Source organism: Nelusetta ayraudi, unplaced genomic scaffold (assembly GCF_046127955.1).
Source record: "Nelusetta ayraudi isolate G7.1 ecotype Tasmania unplaced genomic scaffold, CSIRO-AGI_Nayr_v1 ptg000021l, whole genome shotgun sequence".
Taxonomy (NCBI): Eukaryota; Metazoa; Chordata; class Actinopteri; order Tetraodontiformes; family Monacanthidae; genus Nelusetta; species Nelusetta ayraudi.
Window position 1 is genome coordinate 511,497 of NW_027466071.1, and position 19,267 is coordinate 530,763.

At 44.9% G+C, this 19,267-nt stretch overlaps 2 protein-coding genes across 4 annotated transcripts in view; both read right to left on the reverse strand.

Moving 5' to 3' along the window:
• col12a1a (collagen, type XII, alpha 1a) overlaps positions 1-12,032 on the reverse strand; it is a 51,662-nt gene extending 39,630 nt beyond the window's left edge. For 2 of the 3 annotated variants that reach the window (XM_076027489.1, XM_076027491.1), the window contains exons 1-13: positions 11,856-12,032; positions 10,561-10,667; positions 6,490-6,606; positions 6,255-6,398; positions 5,640-5,693; positions 4,650-4,913; positions 4,365-4,529; positions 4,000-4,173; positions 3,549-3,839; positions 2,841-3,443; positions 2,020-2,298; positions 1,659-1,934; positions 1,281-1,553 (exon numbers count right to left, since the gene is read on the reverse strand). In XM_076027489.1, the coding sequence (XP_075883604.1) occupies positions 1,281-1,553; positions 1,659-1,934; positions 2,020-2,298; positions 2,841-3,443; positions 3,549-3,839; positions 4,000-4,173; positions 4,365-4,529; positions 4,650-4,913; positions 5,640-5,693; positions 6,255-6,398; positions 6,490-6,606; positions 10,561-10,630 (2,710 nt within the window). In that variant the 5' untranslated portion in view covers positions 10,631-10,667; positions 11,856-12,032. The remainder of the gene's footprint in view (positions 1-1,280; positions 1,554-1,658; positions 1,935-2,019; positions 2,299-2,840; positions 3,444-3,548; positions 3,840-3,999; positions 4,174-4,364; positions 4,530-4,649; positions 4,914-5,639; positions 5,694-6,254; positions 6,399-6,489; positions 6,607-10,560; positions 10,668-11,855) is intronic. The other variant, XM_076027490.1, reaches the window with a different exon arrangement.
• Positions 12,033-12,847: 815 nt separating this feature from the next.
• LOC142888987 (cell cycle control protein 50A-like) lies at positions 12,848-18,071 on the reverse strand. Its single transcript, XM_076027492.1, has 7 exons — positions 17,274-18,071; positions 16,546-16,665; positions 15,942-16,049; positions 15,736-15,823; positions 14,864-15,007; positions 14,541-14,750; positions 12,848-13,993 (listed from the first exon to the last, which is right to left on the reverse strand). Exons 1-7 carry the CDS (start codon positions 17,520-17,522, stop codon positions 13,800-13,802), a joined length of 1,113 nt encoding a protein of 370 aa, XP_075883607.1. The 5' UTR covers positions 17,523-18,071; the 3' UTR covers positions 12,848-13,799.
• Between the last annotated feature and the right edge of the window lie 1,196 nt (positions 18,072-19,267).

Genomic DNA, 19,267 nt, shown 5'->3' on the forward strand with positions numbered 1-19,267 from the left:
ACAGGCCTCGACACAGAGGGCTGCTAAGAATGAGCAGCGCTTCAAACAACGAGATCTGTGTTGAGACGTGCTGATGTCATAGCAGCATTTTAGAGACGACCAAGCGACTGCTTTGTCACTTTTCCACTGCGGGCGGTTTTCGGCTGGCGAGAGCACAGATTTGACCTTATCAAACCAAGATCATAAACACATCCGATGCCTTTCTGTCAGTCTAGGAGCGGATGGGGGAGGCGCAGCACAAAGCAAACAATATTTCTTGCAGATGCTCAGGATCCATCAGGCTTGATGAAATTCCAACGCAGTGGCCAAAGTGCCTGAATCACTGTTAAACGTCCCAGTTGAATAAAGCACAGAGCACAAAAAAAGACTCATCAGGAAAGCATAGGCTCATTACAGCGTCTCCTTTTCTCCTAAATTTAATTTGGCTGAACTGAGCCAAGCAATGATGTCATGTAACACGCTTGTCGTAACTGTATTACTGCTTTGTATTGAATACCCGGTAAGACTCAGTCAATTTTAGGTTGCGGTTCAACAGTGGGTATGAACATCCATTTCATCCCTACACTGTTGGACTTCATAGCTTTGGAAACATATTGTGACTATACCAACTCTCATGGTGACTTTTATGGCAAAAAAAAAAAATGAACTCAACTTGACATGTCATCCTCTACTGCGTCAGAGGCTCCGCGTGATGTAAAATCCAAGCAGGCGTGGCTGTCAAACTTTGAGCAAGGCAGTTTTACAAGCCCCCACCCCCCATTTCTACTTTATTGTCAACAAAGCCACCCAGACCTGCAGTCAGTGCCAAAGGAATGAGATCAAATGCCACATTCCTGTCTTTCCCCTCTATTAACCTCCGCCTATATACTCAAGCAACCTTACAAAGTAGGAGCTTAAATCTGATATGGATGCTTTTAAATTGCCCCAGGTGCATGCCTTTGTTTACTTAAGAACTGAAGGGATGTAAGCCAATCCATCCTCAATAGTTAGCGCCGTACAAGATCACATAAAAAAAAAAAACATAATAATACAGACTTTAGACTTTACTTTATTGTCTGCGAATCAAAATTTGGTTTCACTGGCTACTCCATGCTAGTTGTATGATGGAAATTTACATATTAGATTTTTACGCATTCCTAGTTGGTGCTGAACCAAAAAACATATATTGGCACAATCAGGAAAGCTCAAAAGCACAAAGCAAACTCCAGATTTAAGCAGCTCGACTACAGATTGATACACATTCATATTGCTTTGATACGACACCTGTCATCATCTCTTACCTTCTAAGGTTGTTCCAGTGCCCAGAAGGGGATCGCCCGACCCAGAGGTGTAGATGGCGCTAACGAACAGCTCATATTCGGTGTCTGGATCGAGGCTCTGCAGCTCAACCTCATTTGTTTCTCCATTGACGAACACCTCGTTCCCCTCACCGCCCTGGGCTGGCTTGTAGATGATCTGGTACCGGAGGACATTCCCTGGCGCCTGCCGCCATGCCAGTTTCATTGTGGATGTGGTCTCATCAAACACACGAAGGTCACGGGGGGAGCCACGGACTGAAGATTTCAACAAAAAGGACAAAAACATTGAAAATATGCACTTTCCCTTGCGGCGTTCTGTTTCACATGAACTCTTTGGTTTTCCTGATGTCATGGACTCACCTTCCTTTGTGGTGCCATCCACTTGCATTTCATTGCCTAAGCCTGCGGAATACTCTGGAGACACTGAAACGCGGTACGTTGTGATGGGGAAAAGCTCCTGGAGAACAATGCTAGTCTCCGGTCCAATTGTTTGGGCTTCTATTATTTCCCCAGCTCCACTCAGAGGGACATAGGACAGTCGATATCGAATGACCGAACCTGGAGCAGCTTGCCATGACACTCTGAAACTATTGGTTGTCTCCTCCGTAACCCTCAGATTTCGAACACTCCCTTGCTCTGAAAAGGAAAGAACATTGATTTCCAGAGTGTTCATCATGGGGAACTGCTTGTATTCTGGTTTAAGTCAGTTTTTCTTACTTACCCTCTAAAGTAGTTTCTTCACCATTCAAGGGGAAACTGTCCCCTTTATCATACTGAGCAAAGACGTCAACCTCATAGGTAGTGAGGGGTAAGAGGTGGGGCAGAATAGTAGTGGTGGTATAGCCATCCATTGCCAAGGAAATGTAGTCCCCAGTGATGTCTCCGGCCTTGCGGAAACGCAACAGGTAAGACATGACGTTGGTACCGGGAGCCAACCAGGTGGCACGGAAGCTTCTGGATGTGATGTCAGAGAATGACAAATCACTGGGTGGGCGCAGACCTAAAGGTAAAAAAAAGAATTGTTATTGGGGTTTTTCTTTCCCATTAAAGACTTGTTGGACTGCCGCAGGTTTGCTTGGAACTTTGCAACCTTAAATATCAGCCTGATTCTTAGACCAGTCAAACCAGAGCATTGCTGAAACTTTATCTGAGTCTTTCACTCTTCACTCTTCACTTTTCAATAAGCAAAGTTGTATAATTTTTACCGAGTGGAATGCCCACATGTTAGGGGTGGGGTTGCTATTAGAGTAAGTTATTACCAAACACAGCTTGTTGCCTTGGTCAGTGTAGTGTTGAAGAAACATCTATGGGAATGTGTGGCAATGTATGTTATGGGTGTGACAATACAAGTGCCTGAGCCTTGCCCTGAGGCAGTGAAGGTGCACTGCTGCCTTTGCAGTTTTCTTCATTTCACTGGCTCTCTGCCAATTGTTCCTTTCCCTAATTCCCTAATAGTTCTAACAGTCCGTAAGAGGGCAGCATGAAAACGACCAGCTGCCACTAAAAACCCAGGGATCAGATATTTCCCCCCTCTCGACTCACTCTTCTTTTTGATGTTCAGAAGCTCCTGCTCAATCCTCAGGCAGATTGACTGAGTAAGTTCCTTTGAAATCCTCTGGAAGGCATCAAAGTCCTCCACTTCGAACACGTGATTGTCGGAAGGAGGGTTTGCAATGGCCTCCAGCTCGGACCTCACTGCATCCTTCACACCCACGGCGAAGATTTCCACGTCGATATTCCTCAGGTTGGTTGCCGCATCCCTGAACGAGTCTGACGACTTGCCGTCTGTGATCAGGACCATGACACGAGGGACGTTTTGCCTGGCACCGCGAGAGTTGATGAAGATCCTCTCCCTGACGTAGGTCATGGCTTTGCCAGTGTTGGTGGAGCCTCCGCGGTAGGGGAAAGTACGGACGGCTTTGACCACAGTGCTGATGTCATGGTGGGTGTTGAGGGCAAACTCTGTGTGTGGGTCACGACTGTACTGGACCAAGCTAAGCTGGACCTTGTTGGGTCCAATGTCGAAAGAATTGACGAGGATCTCCAAGAAGGCACGGACTTTGGCAAAGTTCTGTAATCCAATACTGTAAGAGCCGTCAACCAGTAGGACAACGTCAGCCTGCACATCTACGTCCAGGGAGCACTCTTTAAAAAAAGACACATTACAGCATTTAGGGGACAGAATGCAAAAAATCTAGCATAATAATCTTCAAGAAAAGCTGATTTGTTGTGTACATCAAGCGGCCCTACCTGTTGACACCTTGACAGGTTGTGTCTTTTCCATCGCCATAATCTGTTCACTTGGTATGAGACCTTTTAGGGCAGAGAGGCTGATCTCATACTCAGTCTCGGGGGAAAGGTCACGGACATTGATGGATGTCAGAGTGGGCCCCATGTAAAGCTCCTGTCGTTTCATTCCAGCTAGCATGGGGATGAGGGTGAGCTTGTAACCTGTGATTTCACCCAAGGAGGGGTCCCAGGTGACTCTCATTGACTTGGATGCAATTTCTGTGACCTGCAGGTTAGACGCCGGCTCCACGACTGTAAAGTGAAATGCAGGAGAAATATTTTTCCATTGACTTCCAGATGGATTTAATCCTCGACACCATTGGGTGACAAGTTATGACAGACAACATTATCCAGCCAAACTGTTCCATGTCCAGACTAAAGTATGCAACTTGTGGAGGAGGCCACAACTTACTTTCTTCTCCGCTGACCAGGGAGCTGAGCTGATCGTCCACACCGGAGCACACCTCTGTGATGATCTTTTTCTGCACCAAATCGATCTGATCGAAGTTAGCTACATTGTACACGTGCTTGTCATAGGGAGTGGAGGCCATTTCCCTGAGTTCATCCTCATCTGCTCCTTTGATACCTAGGAGGAAAAACAGTGAGGTCCAACAGCATGAGATCACGTGTTAACCGCTCAGTAGCTGCATGACAGATGTGGCAGACATCAAATATGGACACTTCAATTGGTGGAAAAATGAGTGGTTTCCAAGAACAGGCAGACTGACACATGGGAGAGTGCTATTTAAACAAAACATTGGATTTAAAAAAGCATACCTAGGACAAATATTTCCACTCCAATGTTCCTAAGCCTTCTAGCGTGCTCCTCAACCGGATCCTGGGATTTTCCATCAGTGATGATCATGGCTACCTTTGGAAAACCTTTTCTCGAGCCACCAGCTTCCGTGAAGATGTTTTGCAGAAGGTGGTCGATGGCGTCACCTTAAGACAAGGGTGGATATTTTGTTTTAGACATTTTCTGACCCTCTCATGTCCTTTTCTTACATAATAGCACCTGATCGATCGATTGACCAATCTCTCGGTTTCTGGACCTCCTCATACCTGTCATCGTGTTGCCACCCTTGTATGGAAGGGAGTTGATGGCTTGGAGTAAATTTCCTCTTCTGGTGTACTGAGTGAGGGGGAACTCTGTCCGGGTGTCCGTGCTGTACTGAACCACTGCCACACGGGTCTTGTCCTCGCCAATGTCAAAGGCCCCAGCCAGGGAAGCAATGAAGCTGCGGATGTGCTTAAAGTTTTCCCTCCCCACACTCCATGAACCGTCCACAAGGAAAGCCAAATCTGCTATTGCGCTGACCGAACACTCTATGAAAGAAAAAAAGGGAAATTAGGGCAAATTAGGTTTTTTATATGCTATGCATGTGTTTTATATGCAAATGCAAATTGATTAAAGAAAAGAGAAGAAACTTCCTCCATGTATCAGGGCGGGAATAAGTTTGGTTTGGGAATAATATTTTAACACAACAGAATTTGTATCCTTTCAAAATAAAGTGGAATCTTGACAGCTAGTTGGATGGCACGCTGACATTGAAGGAAATATGAGCCTGTGCCAAACAGTGGGCTGGTGTAGTCATTCCAGGCACAGGCAAAAATGTGAATTGATAGACTAAACATTTTAGTCAAGCTTCTATCATGAGTGATCATTCTTAGAAGCCATTTCCTAGGGGGATTCAAATCGTAAATGGAATACTTTGGAACATTCACACACACTTGCGCACTGGAAGACAATATAACTGGCCAGGACATTTATGGATGGGCTTGAAATCTTCACGTATCAAAAGCCATTCATGGGATGGCATTCCTTTTTCTTTATTGATTCCATGGTCTTGACTAAATACTGAAACTACCTAATCTACAGGTTGCGTCCAAGTACCACTTGGACGCTCAATCCCATTAAAGAGAATGTTTTGCTTTCCCGTTCTGGCTGTTTCCAGTTAAATCAGGCAAACTATTCCATGAGGACACTGCAGCACAGCAAAGAAATTAAAGGTCTGTTCAAATTTTACATGACACCAGAGTAAACATACTCACTGATTGCATCGAACTGTGGCTTCTTGTCACGTGCAGTGGCGTTACCGGATTGGACTGAAACGCAGGAAACTCTCTGTGAGTTAACACACACATTGTCACCCCAGCCTCCCCGTGGGCTCTTCGCTCAGTGGAAAAAGGCAAGGAAATCAATGAAAATGGCAGTGGGGTGGAGCTTTGGAGAGCTCACAACCATATGCTCACAAACACAAATGCTGCATTAGCTCCAAACACTGAGCGACTCAGGAGTCAGTCAGCAGATGTGATTTCTGCAGATTTCCTATTCCTCACGTGGCTGAACACAAAAAGTTTTCTTTTTTTTTTCTTTTTTTTTTAAGTCTAGTCGCTATTGGACAGGAAAATACTTTTGTATATTGTCCCCATATCCCTTCCCGTTTAAAATTAACATTTATATTGCAATTGAGATGACAGTAAATATAAATTTTTAAAACGAATCCTCTCCTCTAGTGTGTAATTTCTTTTTGTGAAAGTACAGTTACACTCACACATGAACTTGGAGAGACTATTTTAAAAAGGGGAATTTCTCTCAGGCTCAATTCTATTTTCCCCCTGACGATTTCACAAAACAAAATAAATCAACTTAAGGCAATTACTTACTGGTCAGTTGTCCAAAGATGGGAATACTCTCCTCTGAACCGTAATAGGAGAGTATGGACACTGAGTAGTCCAGGTCAGGGGTCAGGTCAGTGATTGAGGTCGTGGTTGTGTACGCATCAAGGGTGAAATCTCTGACCGCCTCATCTGCAAGAACCGGTAAATCAAATGTTAAGTGCACTTTAATGCACAAAACCTGTAGGTTTGGATCCTGCTGTTGCGCCGGCATCATACTGACCTGCCTCTGACACAACTTGTATTCTGAAGCCATCTATCACTGACGAGGGTCTCACCCATGACATATCCACTGAGTTTTCATTTAGAATTTTGAATTTCAACCCTGAGGGAGGTTCCACTGGAAGTGGGAAATGGAAAGAGTGTTAAATCCAGGAAAACACAGATGCAGTATTTGTGATTATGGTTGTACTGATCATCAAAACCAGGGCATTCACATTGATCCCAACGACAAACACTTCAGGACTGAAGTGGATTCTTTTCGTTGTTGGGGACAGACACATGACACTGACGTCCGATTGTGACGGTGACGAGAGAGAAAAAAATAAATAAAAACAAAACAAATTCAAAAATAAAAGTGACAAAACTGAAAAAGTGCAAAGAGCCATTTCGGGGGTAAAATGGCGTTTGCTTGAGTTGCCGAGCCAAAATGGCCACGCAACTCAAGCACTGGCATACGAGGACATGTGCACAACACAACTCTACCAGAGTGCAAACACTGAGTGGGCCATCCAACACATGCTGAGTGCAGTCATTACAACACATGCCCTGACCACACACCAAACTGCTTTAATGCTGGAGCTGATCTCAGCTCTACAAATATACAACTGTGACTTCATTCACAAGTTAGCGATTATACAATGGAATCAAGGTTGCCTTGTGGTTCCTGAGGTGACTCTGGACGGAACTCAACAGCATATGTTGTATATACAGGGTATATAAACATATTTCAAAGACGATAAAGTGGTCTGCCGGTTATTTGCTTAAAACTCTTTTTCACAAGTGATTGGCATACATCCATTGCAAACCTTTTAAAAAGAATACACAAATCGTCAGCAGGGACCCTTGTGTACTTTTTTTTTTTTTTTTAAAGAGGCACGAGAAGGCATGAGAGCACAGAATGAGTGTAAACACCACAAAGACCTGTCAGATGGACTTACAGCAAAGAGAGAGAGGGGGGAGACAGGGAGGGGGGCGGGGGGGCTGAACACTGAAATGGATACAGGAAAACATACACAGCGTGACAAGACCACGCGCCCCTGTACACTCGACTTGGTCGCAGCGTCATGCATGGTTATGCATGGTTGTACATGAGAAAGTTGTTTGGCTCAACAACTTTGATCAACTGAAGTGATTTCCATGTACAGTGGGGACCACACACACAGCAGTGACAAACATATTTTAAAATGATATCCTTTTTTTTTTCCAGCAGCAATGTTGAGTAATGCAGCAGGTTAATATTATTCACCGAAGCGTGTTGGTTACTACCTGTCGATGGCATGTGGCAAGTGTCCATTTATTCACTGACTAACTTCAGCGTCTTTGTGTTATGTGTCGTGCAAGTTAGCCTCCTTTCCAAAAGCCGACAAAATGAAGAAAGAACCAACTGACCAGCGACACATTTGGGAAGATATTTGGTGAGATACAAGGTCCCGTATTAAACCTATTTGTGGTCTTTAGTTTTCATCTTGGATTCTAGCGGCCTCGCGTGACTGATTATCAAAAACTTGTGGAGATCTGAAGAGATCAGCATAATTAGCCCTCTGTTTACAGCCTGCTTAAGCTTCCTGGTGACGCTTCCAGTTTGTAGTGTATTTGGAAGGGGACAAAAAAAAAAAAAGGCGTCTGCAAGGCTGTTTCAGAAGGTGGAACGAACGCCTTGCTGGGAGTGTGGTCACTAACCAAGGACCTTTGTGATGCCCTTTGTGACATCACAAGGAACATATTTTCCCAACTGACTGTTTTTCCACACACTTTCACATACACATATTCCTTATTGTTACAAAGCATTTCTATAGTGAATTTTGCATAATACAGGACCTTAAAAATTGCAGAGAAGTTTAGCGGAAAGTCCCCCTGCACTTGTGGGTACTACAATGTCAACACTAGCGTTTACATGTTGACATGCATATTAATGTAAAGAAAATGTTCATGCATTACGACTACAGGGCATTGGCAAGCGGTTTCGGGTGAGTCACTGCCGCTGGAAGCAAGAATATCATTGTAAAATACACTCTCAGCAGGAGGTCCTTGCTTGGGACACACTGAGGGAGCAGGCACATGACAAACAGGAGCCCGGTGGATGATGGAAAACTGGGATTGGAAGGTCACCAACCTGGCACATCAACTCAAGAGGCCCCGCCCGCGGTGGACTGCGTTTCCCCTTGAGTTCTCCACCAGTACTCAGCGGCAACACCGAACGGCAAAGGAGGAAATGCGCGCGTCTGTGCTTAGCCGGCGTGGAAACGATCGGGAGGGTAGCAAAAAAAAGCAATGGATGCGGATCGTGAAAAGAAAAATGCTTCAAGGTCGCGGCGCACCTGCTCCTCTCCACCGTTTTGAGCGGTGACATTCTCTCAGAGCACCCGTCCTCCTGCTTTTGTAACACACTGGAGGAACAATGGTGGCTTTTGTCAATGCAACAGTTCTTCGCCGTGTTCTCCGGGACCCCACGGGTGATCTCACTGGATGGAAATCTGTTTCATCAGTTCACAATGGACGCATCTGGCTCCCAGGGGCCAGAGTCTGGCTACTGTTCCATTAGTTAACCTCAACCTCAAGCCAGCTCCCCTGGCCTGAGCTCCTGCTAGCGGAGAGACCATGAGGTGGAGGAGAGGGGGGAGGAGGTGGGGGTGGAGGTGGAGGAGGAGGAGGAGGAGGAAAGTGCACCGACTTTCCCAAAGAGGCAGAACAGATGCCAAAGTAATTCCGCAACATGTGCTGACATTAAACATTACTGCATATTAACTTTCCATTTGTACTGCAGCTCAGCGGTTTTTTGCGTGTGTGTGTTTTTTTTCTTGCAAAGTCCCGCAAAGAAGCCCGAGAATGGCTCTTTGTCTCGATGCTGTTCCAGGATTAATTGGCTAGTCTCGAATTTCATCTTTCCATTCCGTCTGCGGAGATATGTGAGAGTGGACGATTTACTCCTCTCCCTCTTGCCAGGGGGCTTTCAAAGACGAAGGGGGGGGGGGGGGAATCAGAAGTTTCCACACCATATTTCCCACTGTTTTGTCTGAAATGTTAGGATATGAAACTATTTTGAGGTCTTTCTTTCGCTCTCTGAAGGCTACTGGCGAATCGTTGATGCCGGGTCAGCTCTTGCGACTTGTAAAACCAAAAGCATTTAACGGTTACAAAACCAAGATTGGGAAGAAAAAAAATTTTGCCAAAAAAAAAAGCATTTTTCTCTTCTTCTTCTTCTTGGTCGCTTTTGTGAAAATGCTTTCCATCCTTTTAAGAAGTCACTGTGAAGAAGTCAAACTCGGCCAGTGTTTGGTTTGAGTCATTCGAACATTAAAAGCCGTTCAGATGTTTTGATGTTTTCACATTATTGTACCATTATGTTGTTTCACGACTAATTAATTGACTTGAAACATGCCATTTTCTGTTTGCTCTTCCAAAACTTCACAAGTTCACAAGCTTGCCACCATTATAGCTGATCTTGCATCTTGATGCCTAATTAGGGGAACTTGGCGATTCTCCAACAGGCGCCTTGAAAGTGCAGAGGCCTGCTGTAGTAAAATTGTAACAACAACAGCTTTAAAATTTATAGGGGGACATTAAGCCGTGAAAAGACTTTTGTCTCTATGCTCTGCTCTGCTCTTTCATGCATTTAACTTAAGACTGGAAACCAAATAAAACACAGACCCAGTGGTTTTTTGTTTTTTTGTTACCTTTGTTAAAAGTGATTAAGGAAATTGCTCCTTAATTAGAACCTAAATACAAGTTAAATGGCATCCGGATCTTGACTTTGCTTCTGAGCCTGCGAGGCCTCTCGACAAATAAAGCTTCAAGGTAACAGTCTGCAGTGAAAACCATTCACACCTATTCACAGCATTCATAACATAGCATACACGAGAATCAAGAACTTTATTTCGTTTCAGTACATCGAGTTCACTGTGCAAGTGATGACTTGCATTCAAGTGGACAATGAAGCATCACATTTCCGTAATGAAAAACCAGCGAAGGGTAAAGACGAGGGGAGGAGGAAGAGGAAGACGAGGAAAGACGAGGGGGGGGGGGGGGGATAGCGAGTGGAGGTAGGACTGAGAGTGCACGGCTGTCTTCCTACCTTGTGCGTCGACGGAGGACAGCAGCACAGCGACCAAGGCGGCCGCGGCCAGAGACAGCCCTGACTTCATGTTTGGCCCTGAAGGGGTCAGCAGCGCATCAACGGGACTGGAAAGAAGCAAAGGGAATGTGATGAAGCTGCAAATATTTGCCTTCAGAGTGGGCAGACAAGACCCTGCAAGACTCAGACAGACAGACGGACTAGGCGTGATTCACCGCTGCCTTTACATAACAAGCAGAGTGCAGCCAGGTGCCAATCACGTCTGTTGATTAAACATTAGAGTCAGTATAAAAGGCCCCTATAACGTCTTAGTTTTCCTTACCTATAAAAGCAATATCTCGACCCCACCCCACGTAAGAAAGCCACACCTTGCCGCCTTCCAGCTGATGCCTGCCTGCGCTCTGAGGTGGTAACTCACTGAGTCATTATTCTGCTGGTATTTAATAATGAGGGACCAGAGCTTTTTACCACATGCTCATCTGTTTGATCTCGGCTGCTTTCACCCCGCAGCTGTCCTGCTCATTTCGGTGGCAACCTGAGAGGCTCATGGGAATGATCTGAGCAGAGGAGCACACTCACTAAACCTTTCGGGTCCATTTAAAGTTAATTTGAAAAAAAAAAAAAAATCTCAAGTTACTCAATGGTGATTATGAGTCTATACTCAATGAGAGGCGACGTCTGTGTCTCGCATTTTCAGTGCTGACCTGTGAAGAATGAAGGAACGCCTTGGCTTCAAATATGCATGAAGTCGTGGGGGGGAAATACATTGATACTGTTCAATTTTTATCCTTTGTTGTGGACCTCGTCCAGCGTAATGCAAAAATCCGAACTCTCAAACGCGGGCTGCGGGCTCCGCCTGGTGCCCAAGATTAAGCACTACAGGAGCCGATCGGAGTCTCTTTTGGTCCTTGCTTGCCAAATATTTCGTTCAGCTCCAGCTTATTTAAGAAGCCCAAGTCTCAGAAGAACGCACGATATGCGCGTCTGCGTCACTATTTTCAAATACACTTCTCGCTATGATTGAAATGGCTAAAATTTGAAATAATTTAAAGAAAGTCGTTAAAATTATACCATTGAAACTATTTGCTATAATAGTTAAAATATCGGGAATGTTGATAAATATTATTCAGGTTTTCTTTCTTTTAAAAAAAAAAAAAAAAAAAAAAAAAAAAAGCTTCTGATAATTTAAAAAAAAATAAGATAAAATCTTAATTTGTTTTTAAGAAAATGTGACTAACTTCTCCTAAAATCCCTAACCTGTCATCGCTGTGTAACAAATGGTCCCAGAAACTTACTTGTGACTCCCCTTCCACGAGATGAAGCGCTCAGAGTGTCCTCCTGTGCAGACCTAGAGGAATGGTGCAGGAGCTGGAGCCCTTCTCTCCTCCTCTCCTCTCTGCGACTGGAAGCTCCGCCAGCAGATGCCCAAGAAGGAAGAGCGTCTCTCTCTCTCTCCCTCTCTCTCTCAGAGTGGGAAGAATCTTTCCACCATGGGCTACTTAACAGGAGGGAGGAGGTGAAGGGGCCGTTCCCGGATCTCAGTTTACCACCGTGCACGGTCCCCCCGACAGGATCCACGGTGCGCCACGGTTGGGAAATGACTCGTTTTTTCCCCCGGCATTCCATCGGTCTGCGCGCTTTAACCGCTTTCCACTGCCAGCGTGACTGCACGGCATGGTGGCACATGTTCGCGGTCTAAGGAGGAGTGGTGGTGGTGGTGGTGGTGGTGGTTTAGGTGCTCAGGTGACACAATTATCTCATTAACACACAGTACATTCAATTTTGATCACCGTCTTCTACAACGAATCCCTTTCTCTTAATCGCCCCAAATTCATCTTATTTTCGCTTTGGTTTATTTGTTCTTGGTTCAAAAAAAAAAATGCCACAAGCTTAATCAATGTTAGGCGGTTTGCTTCAAGGGCATTTGTCATACTGGACTTCGTGGTAATTCAACTTTTCTTGGGAAAGTCCGAGGCAGGGCGCTTTGCTCAACTGCCGCAAACTGAGGTCTACGGTTGGTTTTTGGTGCCCTCTAGTGGTCAAAACAAAGCGCTACAATGTACTTGTGTTCATTAGGCGATGTAAAGATGAAGGACAGGGGCTGTATTCTTGGAAATGAACACAATCAAATACCTGACAAATGTCAAACTGAGAGAGCAAACAAGGCCAAAGGAAACCGAGCTGCCTTCCCTGGGCCTGTCGGCTCCAGTCACTTTAGTTTTGTTGCACTTGGTTCAGTAATGAAAGGCAAACACCTGTATCAACTGCAACACGACCCGCCAAAAAATCCATTCAGCACACTGTTTAATTGCATCTTACAAATCTCATAAAAACTCTTTTCCAATTCAATTTCCAATTTGTAACAGCAGAGCGGTTAGGAACTAATCCAGAGCGTTATGTTGGAACAGAAGATGAGGTAACGGAAATGAACAAATGTAACGCCGCTAAAGTGCATAGAATTTGATTAACATTGAGGAACACAGAAACATACCAAACAGGCCAGGCTGTAAGAACTGAGAAGTTCCAGCATTCAAATTAGCCTGAGATGCTGAACAGAGTTGTAGATATAGTGGTGGGATGCACAGTATACAGTTCCCACGATTACTTCGTTTTCGGTTAATTGCGTAGGATCCTAAATAATTGGCTCAAGTCCTATAATATAGCAAAATACTGACTAAAGACTCTCCTGAGGATAAATAGCTTCCCATTAAAAATCAATATCTGCCATTATAGACGACACACATCCTATGTTGATGCGCATCTCCATCGCCAGAGGTATGCAACTGCGACACAATTATACATTCTTCAGCAGGACATATTACAGTACATCATGTGGAGGGAAAAAAAAACAACAACCATCCTTTCACAATCAAGCCGCTTGAAAAAATAAAATAAAGCCAAACGCGCTGCTAAAACAGACACTTTGATGACGAATAAATAGAAGATAAAACTTTCTATGAGAAAAGGAAATGACATTCTGAGCGGCGGACTTTGTAGCAATATGCGCGGAGGCTCTTTCATTTACCTTGGGGGCGGAGGGGGGGGGGGGCGTGGAAGCCCCGCGCATATTTACAGCCGTGGGACCTCGGACGCTGCCGCCTGAACGACAAAACACAGAACAGCCGAAGTAATCGAGTCGACATCAACAAGGGGGCCTTCGAGCAGGGTCGCCCCGTGCATGCAGGGGCGGAGGGTGGAGAGGGGAGGAAGGACGGGAGGGAAGCGCGACGCGGGACGACTTAGTTTGGAACGTCGGCGCTGGAGTTGCGGTTGTCGTATTTGTGGTGGATGATGAGCAGGACCACGCCCAGGAAGAAGCAGATGGAGCCCACCGTCATGTAGGCGATGCCCGGGAAGGGGTTCTTCCCTCCCATCCAGGAGATGGTGCTGAGGATCATCCGCTTGCGACCGTCGAAGCTGAGCACGGGGTAATCTGATTACACGTGATTAGGGAAAAAAAAAAAGAAAAAAGCGGGCGGCGTGAAACCCGAATGTTGCAAAAGCCGACAATACAAGAGTGAACGTTCGAAAGGCAGCACGGGAAATGTGTCTCAAGCTCGGAATCTGTCACAATGACCTCCGAGAAAATCGATAAAGTGTCAAAAAGTCCCTTGTTGATCTGAGTTTAAGCAAGTTTTACGACTTTACTTTCTGCAGCTCATATTTTGACAGTTTGCTTCAAATAAACGTGTCCTCATTTGTCATTGTTAAATATTGGTTGGATGCCAAGTTTGACGTTGTAAGACAAATCAGATAAACCCAACAGCCAAAGAGGAGCCAGCAGGGACATATTTTCTGGCACGGGGTTGAAAGAGGACGACTTTGACTGGATATTTGCATTGCAACGCTTGACAACTTCCACCTTTTGAGCCTTTACATTAAGAACAGGCACACATCGGCTGCTGCTCTCGTGGCGCAGGATCAAAGCAGACACAATAAGCTCGACGGTTTTAAATTTGTGACCACGCGCCAAAGGATACTGTATGTGACGCTCAGGATGTAGTTGCCGCTGGGCAGCGTCGGCACCATGTTGGGCTTCTTCTGGATGATGCGGTACAGCTTGCGAAAGGTCGGCAGGGCAGCCGTTCGCATCCACACGATCAGGTCCTCGTTGATGAAACCGTTGTTGTCGGGATCCGACGCGTCCAGCTCGAACACTGGCTTCCTCCAGTTCACCGGCTTGCTGGTGCCTAAAAAGTGGGACCCACAAAAAAAAAAATAAAACACACAAAACGTGTCGGTCGCTGTGAGGGAACTGCTGCCGAGTTAACCGGGATGCTGCTGCACAGTTTGCTCGAATCACCTTGGAAAACCACGGAGAGGTTTGCGCTGCCGGCGGGGTTCCTGAACTTGACGTGCTTGTCCGTCCACCAAGCGATGCCCTTCTTCACCAGAGGAACTGCCGTCTGGTTGCCGCTGGGATCGATGTAGTACAGCTCCAGAGTGTCTGTGGAGAGGAAGTGTAAAAAGTCATGACTGCAGCGGGACTTTTTAATGGAAAGAGGTTTTTAGAAAAGTGAACCTGGTCGTGCAAGACTTGACTTGCTCGCAGCCATGAGCCAGAAAGTCATTCATTAGGGGTCCAAGCACAAAGTGCTGGAAGCCTGTTGTTTTTGTCATTTGATTTATTTATTTTCTCCACTAAAAGTCAATGCAGCTCACTTACATTTTAGCCAATAACCTCTAAAGCACAAGCATTTTTTTTCTAAATTTCACATGAAACTGATTATTTCTAAAGATTTTTCAAACTGTTTCAGTTACAACAGCAACAGCAGCAGATTGCTTGACGGCAAGAATGACGGCCACCTGTGGAGTGTCAATCTCATGGGAGGTCTGACGCAAGAGAGTGGCATGACTGAAAAGCCAGTGTTTGAGCCAAACCCCCCCCCCCCAACCCCGTGTGCACTGAGCATCAGTGCGAGTGTGGCAATGCAGCCATGAGACGTGTTCACTTTCTTCTGAAGGTCGTATCATGAAGACATTAAATGCCATTTCTGCAAGCGTTCCTACATGTTGTTAGTATCACTGCTTAAGCACTGAGGGTCTGTGCGTTTGCAGCCACGGTGAACCAGACGTGAATTCAGACAGCAGCACTCTTGTGAACCGGCTGCAGTTCGTGGGAGGAGGCGGGCCGCGGAGCAAAGTCACAGCCCTCAGTAACCAGGTTCCACTCACCATTGAAAAGACTGTTGGCTATGGCCCCACATGGAGCGATAGGCAGGCCTTCACTGGTGCGGTAGGGTTCACATTCTTTGCTGGAGTTCTGTAAAAATTTAAAAAGAAAGAAAGATAGAAGGTATGAAAGAAAGAAAATGAGCCTGCTTTTGGAGGGTTTTACCATCATCTCCTTTGGTAAAGACGATGAACATTCAACTGCATACCCTTAATGAAGTGCGGTCGCCATTCAATTGGCTGTCGTCCCTGGACTTCACATATCGCCTGTGGTTCTGATAGAAGTTGGACAAGCCGTAATACATGAAGACATTGCTCTGCGGGGGGAGACAGATGGGGAGACTGTTACACATATTCAGACAGTAAAATCCCAAGAAAGAAAAACACACACGTCCGTAAACCCGGCCCTTGAAGTGCTACATCATTGATGACACTTCCACTTCAGTGGCCATGGAGGGCACGAGAATGCGGAATGAGCAGGAAACTGTAAACTGAGGGCTAAATGTATGTTTTCTAGAGATCTATAAAGTTTTCTGGTAATTAACCGTGAGAGGCTGTGCAACTCGAGACCAGGACTCAAGGATGTTCAGCTGTATATTTTCAGACTAGAACGATCGATGGTGGTAATGTGCCACGCAATCCTTTAATGTGCCTGACTTTGGGCTTAAAATAGACCCTAATGGATACTTAGTGGCAGCAAGACGGCTAACTCTTTTTTTTTTTTTCTCCCAATCCTGCAGGCACCTCGCTTAACTTTGAAACTGACACCAAGTACTCTCAATTGCACAGACACAATAATTTGCCGATGATCACCTCAAAAGGCTGTTTCAATGAGAAGGGTATTAAGCAGACACACGGCGTTGTGCTGTCCCAGCTGAAGTTCCTTGCACAGCTGTAGCAGGGACTGGAAACGTCGACACCAGTGTAATCAATCTGAAAGACACAAAACAATGAATTATACCAGAAATGAACCCATGTCAAACCTAATCACAAGGTAATGAGCCACATTACGGGGGAGGTCACTGTGTTATATTACACGACCAGTCAATTGCATTATCTTTACAACTTTCTACACTGCAGATACATACTGACGAGACCAAATATCTGAGCAAGATATATGTAATTATGCAGCAAAGGAAAACACGTTAGCTAACTCTTAATATGCTTTTATTGTTTCTTTCATAAGTCCATGTGTCCACACGTAGTTTTGATGCCTTCAGTGAGAAACTGCGATGTCAACTTTTGACTGGTAGTGTATATACGACTGCACGATATGCCCTTAGCTTTAAGATGACCAAGTTCTAGTTTAACGTTTGCAGCGATTTAGAACGCAGCACATCTTCACTGTCACCAAAACATGTCGGTCTTGTGTTCAGCAATCTCGCCGAATGAGTTGAGTTGTTTTCGCTTATTAATGCCACGTTAATTGTTTCCGCACAAACATACATTGTTCCCACATATAAGGTTGCATAGTCAATTAAATAAAATTCTATCAATGCTGGCCAGCTACAGTGCAAGTGCTGCAGACAGATTTGCTGTACCTCCAACTCCTTGATGTTGTTGGACGAGACGAACAGGCCGATGCCGATGGGGATAAAGATGAGACCGATCACGAAGAAGGCGGGCATGACGGTGCCAGCCGTGAGGATGGGCTGCCATGCCGGCAGTCTCTGCTGTTTGAATGCTGTGTTGTCCGGCTTCTTATTCTTCACAATGCCGGGGCCTCCGTGGCTCGCGGCTCCTGAGTGGTGTCCGTCCTCTTCCTTAGCGTTATAGCTTGACGCCATCATGGCTGCACAATCCGCTTTGGGCAAAACACAATCGAGTGAACTCGGTTGCCGACGGCTCCACGTCGACCCAAAAGCCACGAGTAAGAGGTAGAAATGTTACAATAAGGCGTCCAAGTGTCCGAGCAAAAGCATTTATCGCCGGTCTAGTGCAAATATCCTCTCATTGACTTTGTTTTCCCCGTTAATGACGCCCGAGAGGAAAGAAGCCGGAAGTTCCTCAGCCAATCAAATTGTGGGACGTAATTTCTTCTGATGTCGTCACAGAAAACCACGCCCCGTTGAGATGTCAGTTGAACTCGAACCAGCTCACGCAAGTACACGTCAGTTTTGATGTTTGTTTGGTTTTTGTTTTTGTTTTGTTTTTTATTCATATGAGGCACTTTTTAAACAGCGGGAACATTGCACTTTACTGAATGTTTTGAATATTTTGTTGCATTAAATTTTTGCAAGAAAATATTAGAAATGAACTCGGCTGCCGACGGCTCCACGTCGACCCAAAACCCACGAGCAAGAGGTAAAAATGTTACAATAAGGCGTCCAAGTGTCCGAGCAAAGGCATTTATCGCTGGTCTAGTCCAAATGTCCTCTCATTGATTTTGTTTTCCCCGTTATTGACGCCCGAGATGAAAGAGGCCGGAAGTTCCTCAACCAATCAAATTGTGGGACGTAATTTCCTCTGATTTCGGAACAGTAAACCACGATCCATTTAGATGTCAGTTGAACTCGAACCAGCTCATGGAAGTGCAAGTCAGTTTTGATATTTTTTTTAATTTCGAATTTCAACACAATTCAAATATCATGAAAATTCTGTTTTACTAAATGTTTGGAATATTTTGTCACATTAAAAGTTTGCGTACAGAAACATTTGTTTCAGTTTTTCAACGTTTTTTTTTTTGCTTAAGACACTGAAACTGGTCCAACATTTTTCATACAATCAAGTGGTGATTAATAATAATTGGATAAATGCAAAATTATTATAAATGGGCAATCCAGGCAACCACTGTTGTCTCTTTGATTGGTTACTTGATTACAGCTAAAAAAAAAAAAAAATACTTTGATGAGAAAGATTAAAGGCAGAGTGCCCTCTGTGAATACCTGAAAAGACAGGAACCCAAGCTACTGGCAACACTTGGCTGAGGTCAGTGTGAAAGGTCAAAAAAAGAAGGAAGGAAAGAAAGGAATAAAGGATACCAGAGGAAATGGCGGGGAGAAGGAAAAGCACGGGACGAAGGAGAAGCAGAAGACCACGAAAAAGCCGAAGAACACAAACCCCTATGAAAAGAACTAAGTCAACCAAGCAGAGGAGAGGTAGGCGTTCAAGAAGAGGCCCTAGCTGTGACTGTATCTGAAAAAAGAAAACACTAGTTATGATCAAGTGAAGCAAACCCAAAAGCAAGACTGGAAATCAACGGAAAAAACAAAGGGGAAGACAAAAAGACAATGGCATCTATCTGAGAGGAACATTAGATCTGAATTTACGTGGGAGATACAATAAAGAAAATAACCAACTCAAGACTGAAGAAGAAATTAACATACCTATTATTTTCCATTATTAAGGAACATACTAAATCACACACTCAAAAGGGAAGTGTACTGTGAACGTGAAAGGAAGAGAAAACATGACGTATGGGATGTTGAAATAAAGGAGACCAATTAAAGATACGGAAATAATGAGAAATGAGAAAATTAAGAGCGAGAAAAATGGACAGTGAAATCTGTGCACTCGACCCAAAACTGCAGAATGA